Source organism: Zootoca vivipara, chromosome 7, assembly GCF_965207765.1.
Source record: "Zootoca vivipara chromosome 7, rZooViv2.hap1.1, whole genome shotgun sequence".
NCBI classification, from domain to species: domain Eukaryota; kingdom Metazoa; phylum Chordata; class Lepidosauria; order Squamata; family Lacertidae; genus Zootoca; species Zootoca vivipara.
The window spans coordinates 40114472-40127335 of record NC_142590.1 but is presented as its reverse complement, the minus strand read 5'-3'; the positions used below and the strand labels follow the sequence as shown (position 1 = coordinate 40127335).

Below are 12864 nucleotides of genomic sequence, written 5' to 3'. Positions count from 1 at the left end.
ATGAGAAGAAATGTTTTATGTATATGCCTGCTGCACACTGAAACGCCAAAATAAGCCATTCCCCCTAGTAAAATGTCTACTCACCACAAAATATGCACAGTACTCAACTTATCACCATTTGCGCATAAAATCCATCACTCATTTTCACTGTATAATTGCAGTTTGCTCTACTCATGCTTAACTCTTATCTAATTTCTTTCCACCTCTCCATATTTGGCCTCCGTAATTATTGATCATAGAATTGTAGAGTTGGACGGTATCATGAGAATCATCTAGTTCAACCCCCTGCAATGCTGGAATCTTTTGCCCAACATGGGACTCAAACCCAGGGGTCCCCAGACTTACCCGCCTTCGGGCCGGAGGGTGGGGGAGTGCGCGCCAGTGCGCATGCGCACACCCATTTACTGGCGTGGTGGCGCGCTTCCAGGCCGGAAAAATCGCCAAAAATTGTTTGTGCGCATGCGTATGGGCCTCCCCCGACCCGGAAGTGCACCGGAAATGACCTCTTTTGGGTCGGGAGAGGCCCATACGCATGCACAGAAACGATTTTTGGCGCTTTTTTCCAGATTTGGAAGCGCGCCGCCGCGCAGTGCGCCGCAAGAACAGGCGCCGGCGGCGGGGGTCGTCACGGGCCGGATTGGGAGGCCAATTGGGCCGCATCCGGCCCGGGAGCCGTAGTTTGTTTGGGGACCCCTGCTCAAACCCATGATCCCGAGAGTTTCATGCTGTACTTACTGAGGGATGAAGAGCAATGTTGAAAGTATATATTGATGAGGGAACCAGGAATAGGAAAAAGCAACACAAAACGTGTTGACCCGGGTCTGCATCATAGCATCGGAAAGATGGAGAGTAGGGCTGGGTGATAAATCAGTATATCATCAAACTGTTTTTGAATCCACATTGTGATAACTGTTTTGACCTGGCAATATATCACGAGGGAAATTTGGACAAAAGGATTGAGAACTGATGACTTCCCCAGGGGGTGGCTCGGCTGAACCAAGACTTTTCTCTGCAGGAAGGGGAGAGTCGCTACTGCTGGGATTAAAATATGTAGAGCAGGGGTAACAAACCTTTTTATACCTACCGCCCACTAATGCATCTTTCTTGATGGTAAAATTTCCTTACTGCCCACCAGTGCTCAGTGGAAGGAGGATTCAGCTTGTGCCGTAGAACCTCCTACTGCCTACCTAGAATCCTGAAACGCCCACCAGGTTGACAACCCCTGATGTAGAGGGAAGGGGACTTCCCTTTCCCAAATTGCAAACACAAATTTGGAGAGGGGCAGGCCAAACAGCTTGCTCGCCTCCCTCCCCAGCGCCACAGTCCCCTCCCCTTGCAGCGGAGGGCAGCGGACGTGCATCGTCACCTCAGAGCTGCTCCTCTGCTGCTCCCATCCCTGCTGCCATCTCTTTTCCCATGCCCTCAGTGCTGTGGTCAGCTTTCCCACAAGGTGGGAAAAACCATGAAGCCATTCAATGCTTCTCAATTCCTGTTACAGTCATACCTCGGTTTAAGTATGCCTCGGTTTGAGTATTTTCAGTTTAAGTACTCTGCGGACGTGTCTGGAACGGATTAATCCACTTTCCATTACTTTCAGTGGGAAAGTTTGCTTCAGGTTAAGTACGCTTCAGGTTAAGTACGGACTTCTGGAACCAATTACACTCATACCTCGGGTTAAGTACGCTTCAGGTTGAGTACTCCGCGGACCCGTCTGGAACAGATTAATCCACTTTCATTACTTTCAATGGGAAAGTTCGCTTCAGGTTAAGTACGCTTCAGGTTAAGTACAGACTTCCGGAACCAATTGTGTTTGTAAACCAAGGTACCACTGTACTCTTCTTCTGTGTGTGTGTGTGTGTGTGTGTGTGTGTGTGTGTGCGCGTGCGTGCATGCATGTGTTTGTCTGTCTCCCTGTGCTAAGAATCTGAATATAGGGGTGGGGGTTCCCCCTCCCGGGTCTGTCTCTTCTGCTTTCCCTCTATTCCACCCCATCCAGAAATTGACTTGAGGTTTGGCTGCTTCTTCCTCCCCACCTGTCTTTGTCTGGGCAACAGTCACCATGACATTACCCCATTTGCTTCTACATGGTTCCATCCTTATTTCAGGCATCGTGATATATCTGTATATCACAATATTTAGCTGGTTATCACAATGTTGAAAACCAGATATCGCCCAGCCCTAGGGAAAGAACAGTGTACTGTATAGGAGTGTCCCATTGACATAATTTTGAGGATTATTGTAGTCAGTGGATACACACAGTGGTTCTTTGGTGTTGAAAATGTATTTTTATTTAGTCTGGTGGGCACATACCCATACCCACAGCTTTGTGGGACATCTTCAGAAGAAGAAAAGACTAAGGAGTAAACCCTACACCTATCTGGAATGGAGTATGTGAAATGATTGGATGATGGCAACTCCTGCAGCCAAGCTGGTACCAAACATATTGCTCTGCTTTCCTTAGCTAGGCTGAGAGGGGGGTCTTGTTGTCTGGGCAGCCTAGGACCTGCCCAGACTTTTGCCCCGGAGAGGTCACTTGGGTCTGCCATTTTTTAAATGTCTGCAGGCATTGAAGTATGCCAGTCAAATTGATAGTCCTGTTCTGTATGATTATTTTCCATTACACATTATTTGTATTTATTTGGTTTTGGTATTTAATTTCTCATGTCACACTATTCCTTTGAGTCAGAGAGGAGGGAAGGTACACTAACCAGAGGGATAGTCACCAGGTGGCTTAGTTGAATGCTTCTGTGGAAAGATGTACACCAGGGGTGTTCAAGAGACTGCAATCTACTCCCACTATAAATAAACTAGCAGTGATCTGCCCATTGGGTTTGACCAGAGTTGTTGAGCTTTTTAAAAAAAAAATAGGGAGAGAAGTCAAATCGACCGGTAGATCGCGATCAACCAGTTGGACAGGCTTGATGTACACAATCTAGGAACAGGGATACATTGAAGAGCTCAAGTTGCAGTCCTCATGTTTTGCCATCTTCTGCATACTCGTAGCAAAAACTTATTCCTGGCTATTTCCTTAAGCCTATGTCCTCCATACTTTTGTGTTAGTCTCCAACCAATCTGGTAAAAAGTTAATCCTATCACAGAAAACTTGGTTTATTATAATAAGAGTCATGTTTCCTAATGAAAGTGAGAACCACTATAGATTAGGTGCTATAAGGTGCCCAAATCTTTATTATTACCTGAGATTAATAAGTACAAATTTCTGTTGTAGGCATAAGCAAGTGTTACCAGTTAAGCTAGTGAGAAAATTGCAAGTCTTTTCAGGTTTGTATCTAGCGACTTATTGTGATGCCTTTGTAGTCTTAGGGCTTGGTTACTCTTCTAAAGTTGTTTTTGACTATTTTGCGGGAAGCACATTATACAAGGATGCACAACCTAATAAAGAGACTAGATGCAGTTGAGGACACTGATAATAAACTACCAGTACTCGCCGTATAAGAAATATGACCCGGCATATAAGACAACCCCTGAATTTTGAGAAGATTTTCCTGGGTTAAAAAGTAGTCTTACACGCAGGAATATACAGTGGTTTAAGCCCATCTTACCTCCTGCCTCTTCATGAGTTCAGATGTGTGCCGTCTACACCTTATTTGGGAAAGGATAGTTGATAGTTCACCTGTGTAATTGCTGTGGAGATGTGGGAGCATGGAGACGGAATAATTATGTTTTTGGTGGGGGGCTTTCTTTGGTGGCCACTTAAATGTAGTGGAGCGAAGGTTATGTTATCAAATTGTTTTTATAGGTTTCAGAGGGGGGAAATCTTACCCTAATTTGGATTTCAAGATGAGGCAGGCTGAAAATAGCTAAACTACATACAACTAATAGCAGCTTTAGGAATTCTAATGTGGTGTTTGTTTCATTTTTAGGATCAAGCAGAATATACAGATTCAAATCAACTAGCTGATTGGGCAGTGTATATCATGGATAGAAATTGGTTGATTCGTTTCTTTATGCATGTATAGGAGAAAAAGGTAAGAGGATGGCAAATGACAGTATACATCTGGATACAGTATTTGAATTAAGAGAGCGCCTTTAAATTTGCATACTTAGTATGCTTCTTATATTGCAGTCCTAAACAGATCAGAAATTTATTTATTTATTGAGTTTCTGTCCTACCTTCCCTTCTAGGGCAACAAACAACCAAGCAGAAAACATAACATTTTTTTCACCCCAGAGTCTTCCACAATAAGAGTTCTGAATTAGTCTAATTTCTAGTAATGTTTCTAGGGTGTTTTGTTTAAACCAAGGGCAAGGAAGCTGTGGCCCTCAATATATTCTTACTCTTATCATTGCTGGCCACAATAGTGTTCTGCAATAGAATCCTGCATTTTTAAATTTAAAGTTTAGAGTTTCCTGTTTGTAGCGACCGTTTTAGGCATGATTGCTGACGCGCTGGTCCTTTTGGAAGGTGGAGGGGGTGCACTTATATGTGCTATGCCGACGTACACAGGTTGCAAGTGGAACACCCACATGAAATGGTTGCCCTCTGTACTGTAAATTTAACAACTTTTAGCTGTGCTTTTGCAGTAAATGGGTGCTGTGAATAATACATACTAATGTATTGGATTGTGAACTGAAGTGTATTTAAGGCCAAGTTTGCCTTACTTTTCTTTAGACTCTGTTCTGGTTTTTTCCTTGAAACCTAGCTGTGGAATCAGGCACTGTCACCAAGTTCTTGATTTAATGTATTTTGGTTGCCTTCTCCAGCACAAATGTTTGCAGGATGGATTTGGGAGAAAGTTTTAGAAAGGTGCTCATAGCAAGCTAGCTTTTTTGTTTCACTTGTGAGGCTACATATATTGAATGACTGGGTTGTCTGGTTCATTGTCTGCATGCAAGGCCTACTATTTTGCATACCATCACAGACTTCTTCAATGTTTATTTGGATGGTGGCATTACAAATTGCAGGCTTTGCTTCTGGTTAAAGAATTGGTTGATCCCTTCACTGTGTGCAGGAACAGGTCAGTTGTGTGTACTGCACTTTATTGTTACAGTGTTCGTTTTAATATTCTATGTTCAGATTTCCTTCCCTATATAATAAACACCGTTGTAAGATATTCAGATCTCTCTTTTAATTTCTATAAAATCCTTGATCTTGAGTAAGCCATATCAGTCACATGGCATTTAAGACTTTAGCATGAAATAGTATTACTTCCTTGGCTAATATGTAGGCTTGTTTTGAGTTGTTGTTCCAGTCCACCAGGATTACAGTATGTGGTTGGCAAAGCTTAGGCTAAATGCTGTATCCTGTCATGGATTAATCTAGGTTAGATGCTGCAGCTTCAAGAATGCAAAGCATAATAGACAAAATATTACTGAATTAACAGGAGTCATCTTTTAAAATGTCCACTATATAATTTATTTGACTGAAATGGGCAAGAGCCCATACTACAGTAAAGCTCACTAGATAGCTTTGGACAAGTCAGTGATTTTCAGTATAGCTTTATTTCCTGTGGGGTTGTTAAATGTGCTATGGAAAAGAAAGTAATATATATATATATATATATATATATATATATATATATATATATATATATAAAGTGAAGATTTCTGAACTGTCACACCTACCCCTCTTTGCAATTATTGTTTCACCTCATCCATTACCAAGATGATATATTTACCGAGTTACCAAGATGATATATTTATTAGGTAACATCTCCCAATGCGTCCTTGTAGTTCAAATCTGTTATACAGATGAGAAATGACTTGTAGCATTCTTGGTCAAACATAGATATTGAGTTGTGTGTGTGGTCGGAAGACTGATTACCGTATTTTTCCGTGTATAAGACCCCCCAATGTATAAGACTCAATGTAATGTATAATGTAATATAATGTAATGTATAAGACTCAATGTAATGTAATGTATAAGACAATGTATAAGACAATGTATAAGAATGTATTTTGGGGGACTCCAAATTAAGAAAACACCCCCTCAGCACTACCCGTGTATAAGACGAGCCCCAACTTTAAACCTAATTTTTGGTAAAAAAAGCCTAGTCTTATATATGGAAAAATACAGTAATTTTTCCTGATCTGATACTTTAGCCACTACTAATTGAAATCCTGCTGATTTCTTTCTGACTTAGTAACTGGATGCAGCCCTGAGCCTGAGTGCCCAGGTTTCTGCAGTGTGCCAGCTGTGCCCGTCCCTGGAGATGTCTGATCTGCCCACAGTGACACACACCTTAGTTACATCCCATTTGGATTACTGTAACATGCTTTACATGGGTCTGCCTTGAAAAGTGCTAGAAAACTTTAAAGGGCCCAAGGAGCTCCACTGGCTAATTGGTTTGTATCTGGGCACAATTCAAAGTGCTGGTTGTGACCTATAAAACCTTATACTGCTTAGGCCTAGGCTATCTGAAGGCCCAGGGTATTTTCCCATACAAATCTATCTGGGCTCTTGAGATGTTTGAGGTGGCCTCATTCCTGCGATCCTCTCAGGCACCTTTTGTGGGAACGCAGGAGAGGCAGCTCCCAGACTTTGGAACTCGCATTTCTGGTGAACCTAGACTGAACTCTGTCCTTGTGGTCCTTCCTCTGGCAGGTAAATATTGTTTTATTCCAGCAGGCCTTTGGGAGCTGATTGCTTTTAAGGAAAGGGTTTTTAATAGTGTTGTGCTGTTTTTACTGCCTGTATTTTAATAGATTTATTTTTTACATTGTTTTAATTCCATTGTTGTTTAATTACTTTTCAGCTACTATTGATTATACCTTTTTAGCTTTCTGTGTTTTAGCTGTGTTTGTGCAATCTGGAAAAATCTAGTTTTTATTCTTTTATTTATTTATTCCCCACCCTTTCCCCAGAATCAGGGCTCAAGGCAGCTTACAGAAATTAAAACAACACTAGGCAATGCAGAAGGTGGGTCTAGATTAGGACTGATGCCCTCATGTGATGGCACTGGGGCTGGCTCAAGATCCAGCAGATCCTGAGCCAGCTCAGTGCCCTTCCCCCTCTCCCACTAGAGCACACACACCTGGTCTGGTGGGTAGAATGGGGGAGCTCTGCTTTGGTAGAAGGAGTAGATACTAATGGAGACTGGCAATGTTAGGCAGTAAATTAGTTTCAGTAGTTGATATATATTAATTTTGTTTCAAAGTTTTTAATAATTGCCATTGTGAAGCCCACTGAATGTGTTCATCTAGGCAAAACAAAATAAAAAATTTCTTCCAGTAGCACCTTAGAGACCAACTAAGTTTGTCATTGGTATGAGCTTTCGTGTGCATGCACACTTCTTCAGATACTGTACACTAAAACATAAGTCACCTTCATTTAGGCACTCCTGCAATGTTCCATATTTGACATAGGATCTTTGTTTTAGTGGATACGTAAAAGAATAGATTGGTACATTTTCTATCATCATGCCAGTCATCCTGCTGTCAGTAACCAAATTTATATACAGTACTACTTAACTCAAACAAGAGTTCTCTAAGTTGCTTACAAAAGACTTTTATTTCCAAAAGTTAGCTAAGAGTGTGATTCCAAGTGAGTTGTAGGTTGTTGTGTGAAGTGACAGATTGTATTCTATTTTTAATCCCATGTTGGCTAGCACTGGCAAGGTTGGAGGTGTAAGGACAGACTTGTCTTCTTTTTGGCTCCCAGGGAGCCTTTTCTTTTTTGAAAGAATCACCCCATTGGTTCTAATGGAGAGGGAAATTATATACAGTATACCAGTTCCAGAGTGGCATGGATGCGGACCTGATCCTGCCTCGGGTAGTCCTACTCTGCCCCTGGAGTGTCTTGTTTCAGGGTCTAACATTGGTTACTGCTAGTGAAAATAGAACTGTGCCTATGGAGCTTTCCCACATAATGTCCTCCCTCCCCAATGGAGAGAACTTCACTGTCATCAGAGGGGCTCCTCCATGCAACCCTAACCCCTTCCATCCATTAGATCTGTGAGTTAGGATTCCCCTTCCCCTTCCTGTCTTTAGAAAGAAAAGGAACAATATGATTTTATTAGGTTTTTTAATAATAATAATAATAATAATAATAATAATAATAATAATAATACTTGCAGCAAATAACTGATAAAACCAAGATAAATCCTTAAGTCCCTTCTTAGTCTAGAAGGCTTCTAATTTATTTGTATATCTGGCTGATATTGATGAGGCAGTGGGAACTGGAGGATCAATACAGTTTCATCATCACAGTTTTGTAATACTGGGAAATGCTTTTGATTTTATAGGAAATAAAGTCAAATTAGCTTAAATTTTAAGCTCTCTAAATCTTGTGCTGGGACATTGGAATATTGCTAGAAGTTCATAACTGGCTGTCTGCTTGACAGGTTCAGACAAGGAGCTGGGTGGCATTTCCTGACAAATGGAGAACTATTTCCAGACAGAGGCTTTTAACCTTGATAAGGTTTTAGATGAATTTGAACAAAATGAAGGTGAGTAACTTTTGTTAGGGCTGGAGATGCAAACTAATATCTGGATCTGTGACTCTGGTTGTATTTCTTTGTATGATATCCCTGTATTAATTAGGTGTCAAACATTGGCACAATTGCATAGATATATAATTCACAGGTGAAAATTGCTTGCAGCTAGAGCGAGTACATATAATTAGCTGTCTGTACATAAGAAGTAATCAGCTTCCATGCGCTCTTTTGCCACCCAGAATGCACATACTCCCAGATCAATCCCCCATTTTACACTAAGTTCAGTGTTACATTTCAGTGTGCTCCTAGTTACCACAAGTCTTCACTAGCTTTTACAACACTGATTAATTGTCTGTTTCCTATACCTTGACTCTGCCAACTGATGGCTAAAATTTGTACATAATGCTAACATAAACTGTGGCTTAGCACAAATGGGCAAATGTGTGGATCCAGGGGATTGTGACCACTGCCCTTTTCCCCTGGCCCTGCTGCCACTGTGCTACCCAGGACTAAGCCATAGTTTGGCTTAGCCTTGGATTTGAACCCAGGCTCATGGTCTGTCTTCTCCAGATGAACCATGAGTGGTAAACCAAGAACAAATATTGGTTACAGCTTGTAGTTTGTCTGTGTTGACATTTAATTTAATTTACATTACAAAATAATAATAATAAATTCCCTGAGTAATCACAAATAACTAGGGGGGAATTCAACTTCGCACTGTTACAAATGTTCCATCTGTGCAAGCTTCCCAGATGGAATGATCCCTTGTGTGCTGTTTGGGGGGATTCTCCCAACCCCTTGAGCAAATTATAGATGTTGCATGTGTGGGAGGGGAAAGCCCTGTTGTGGAAGCCTTCCTCTAATGGGGTTTGGTAGGTGTATTCCTCCCTAGGTTGTGTGGCTTGTTCTTGTACAAAAAGTGTTTTAGGAATACAAGAGCTTGCTAACTTACTAACTACATTACTAAATGTGTACATTGAGGAGGGGGAAGAGAAAATGGAATTCACACAATACTAAAACATCAAACATGTTTTGATTTTTTTTTACAAGTTTTTAATGTTTGATGCTGTATTGTTTTTAATATTTGGTTGGAAGCTGCCCAGAGTGGCTGGGGAAACACAGCCAGATGGGCGGGGTATAAATAAAAATTATTATTATTATTATTATTACTACTATTACTATTATTAATAAAATTAAATCCCCAAGTGGTTTGTTTGTCTCTGACTGCTGTATTCCCTGTTACGTGATTTGTATGTAGCTAAGTCACTTTCCCCCCTATATTATGCTACTTTATTGTTCCGCTGTTGTGAATGCCTGCTATAACATGGATAGGATTTATCATTGTATAGTTTGTGCAAGTAGGGCATTCTCTGGCATGAAAAGTGTAACAATGGAAACAGGCAAACCCAAAAAGAGCTTGGCTGGATTAGATGAAAGGTCTGTCAAGTTCAGCATCCTGTTTCTCACATAAACCAAAGAGGTGCCTTTGGGGAGATTATAAGTAGGCTATTTCTACTCCCACTTTTTCTCCCCAACACCTACGGTAGTAATGTGGTATACTGCTTCCAGACATGGAGGCTTCATATAGCCATCATAACTAATAGGCATTGTTAGACTAATTGATGGAAGGTCTAATCCCATTTTTAAAGCCATCACAGCTAATGGTCATCTTGTGGCACCACATGCCATTAATAAATAAATAGCTTTTATAAGGAAAAACACAACCTTTGGTGTTTAATGACTCCAACTACAGAAGCAATCAAAGTGCTATTTGAGAGTTAATGTGATTTGGTTACCTTTTTTGGCCAACATTTATTCATTAGTTGGGCTGATAGAAATTGCTTTCTTAGGGCTTATCCACACTGTAATGTTCTTCTGAGAAACGAAAATGGTTTTAGTCTGTGGGTATAACTCATAGACTAATTGCTTTCCTGAGTGGTTTCCTTTTTATGGTGCTAAATGATGTATTTGCAAAAAGCAGGTATGATTCCTGGATGGCTGTTTGAGAAAGCACCGTAGCAGCCTGAAGGGTGGGTGCAGGAGGTAGGATGGTTGGAGAGGCAGAAAGCAGCACCTTTTGGGGAGTGTGATGACTGAATTTTGAGAGGGTTTTTGCTTTTGCTGTTGCTGGCATTGAGCTCTGTGTGCCAAGAAGATATCATCGTCAGCCACATGTGGCTGAATTGGGTGAATCTGTCTCTTTATCCAGCCGTTCTTCAGCGGGTGAAGTTTCAGCTCTTCATTTATTATTCATTTATTTATTAAATTTGCAGACTGCCCTTCATCCACAGATCTCAGGGCAGTTCACCTGAATGCTGTAGTGACAGATTTTGCTCCCCAGAAAGGGCCTCTGCTTCCTCCCCAGTCACTACTGCAGCTGAAGAGTTCTTAAAACACTCACCACCTTAAACTGGTATAGCACTGCAAATTTGTTACCATAAGAATGCCAAAATAGTTTTGATTGGTTTATGTTTGTGTGAGTGTATAAAAGGCAGTAGGTACACTTTGATGAAGTATTTATATTTTGGCCATGGTTTAGATTGCAAACTGGCAGCCGAGCTAGATGATATTAGAAATGCATGTTCTCCTTTAATGTGGCCTGCTTTTAAAAAAATAAATGGTGTGTGTGTGTGTGTGTGTGTGTGTGTGTGTGTGTGTGTGTGTGTCTATCTGTCTGTCTGTCTGTCTGTCTGTCTGTCTGTCTGTCTGTAAACCCTCCACTGCTATTTGCCCTGAGAGAGAAACTGCCATTGGTGACAGTGGCAATTTTTAAGCATTGCAGCTCCAGTCCTGATGAGCTTCTTAATGTTTGCTATCCACCCCCCCCCCAAAAAAACGACATGTGAAGTGGGACCATGCATTTCTCATTTTGTCTAGTTTTACCCAGAACAGTATACAGTTGGCAGCAGTATACTAACTAATGGACTTTCTATGCTTGGGCCCTTTACAGACATTTTCATTACAGTATATGATTCCTCCCCCCCCCCCCAATTATATGTGGAACAAACATGCATTTATTTAATTTTACATGATCTCTGTTTTGATTTTGGCAACTGGAGAATGTATAAAGCAGTTTATTCCAGTGTTTCCGCAGTGTTCCTAAGCTATATAGTTATGTAAAACACTTAAGTATAAGAAGCTATTTGCAATTATTTTAATCTCATTTATGCTTACGATAATTCTGTGAAGTTAGCTAAAGCTGCAAGATGATGTCTTGCCCAGGGTCACCCAATTAGCTTTAAGATTAAACAGGAATTTCAATGTGCTTTTGAGTCTCCAAAATTGACATTCAGTTCAGTTTGCTGTGCTATATTGTTCCCAGCTTCTTTGAATAACTTATATGATGTCCGTTCTTGTTTGGGTTTTACAAGTTTGTCTTAATTAATGCTGTTGTTTTGTACTTCCTCTGGTTTGCAGCTAAATATATCAATCAAGATGTTAAGATTACGTATTCCCATAAGATGTGTATTATAAAAGAAATATTTCTGTTCTAGGCCTTAGAGACTAATCAAAACCAGAAATCTAACTTGGGAGCCAAACTAATAATCTAGAGAAATGTGTGACTGCATTTTCATCTTTTTGAATTTGATTTAAAAAATAGCAGTTGTGGGAGTACCTAATCTGCATTGGGTCTCCAGCACAGGGTAAGGAATATTTTAATACTTTGTCTCTGTGCTTTTTTCCTAACAAAATTTCTCCCTTAAGCTGCTATTCACTCTGGAATGAAAAACATATGACACCTATTTGTGTGTTCTTCTAGGGCAAAAAGCAATTTATGGGTGGTTTTCATTGGGAAACTTCAAGAGGTAAAGTGTTAAACCACAACCTACACTGTGGTTCTGATTTAGACTGAGACCTATCGTATTTTTCGCTCCATGGGACGCACCTGAGCATAGGACGCACCTAGTTTTTAGAGGAGGAAAGCAAGAAGAATTTTTTTTTTGCTTTCTTGACTTGTCCTAGGCATAGTAGCCAACTCCTAGAGGCCTAGGTGCCTTTGCCCCCCATTAAATATTTGAGGAAGCATTTTTTGCAAAGGGGGAAAGCTCCATTTTTTTTAAGGATCAGCTCAAAGTTGTGCAGCTTTTTTTGCAAATGGGAAAAGCCCCATTTTGGGGGGGGGGGTCAGCTCAGAGTTGTACATCTTTTTTGCAAAGGGGGAAAGCTCTATTTTTTTAGGATCAGCTCAAAGTTGCCGAGTTCCCTTGTAAAGGGAAAAAATCCTGTTTTATGGGGTTCAACGCACAGTTCTGCATCTTCTCTAGGAAAGGGACCCATTTCTACAGTTTCCAGACAGATAATCTAATCAGCCCGTTACATGTCTCCCTCTGCAGACAACAATTGAGGCCTAGGCAAGGGGACGGGAAGGGAGCTAGCTCTCTTATCTCCCTCCCCGATCTCTTGCAATCAGCTGCTGAGCGGGTTCCATTCAACGCAGTCATTCCCTCTTGTCAGCCTTTAGCTCTTTCTT

At 40.9% G+C, this 12864-nt stretch overlaps 1 protein-coding gene across 5 annotated transcripts in view; it reads left to right on the top strand.

The window, feature by feature from the left end:
* The window catches only part of ZFYVE9 (zinc finger FYVE-type containing 9), a 50165-nt gene that overhangs the window by 7109 nt on the left and 30192 nt on the right, over positions 1 to 12864 (top strand). Inside the window, exons 2-3 of one of the 5 annotated variants that reach the window (XM_035124161.3) lie at positions 3882 to 3986; positions 8301 to 8405. The exons of 1 other annotated variant lie outside the window; for it this stretch is intronic. In XM_035124161.3, coding sequence (XP_034980052.3) covers positions 8336 to 8405 — 70 coding nt within the window. In that variant the 5' untranslated portion in view covers positions 3882 to 3986; positions 8301 to 8335. Of the gene's footprint in view, positions 1 to 3881; positions 3987 to 6462; positions 6563 to 8300; positions 8406 to 12864 lie in introns of those variants that run through there. 3 more of the 5 variants (XM_088674056.1, XM_035124165.3, XM_035124167.3) reach the window with 3 other exon arrangements.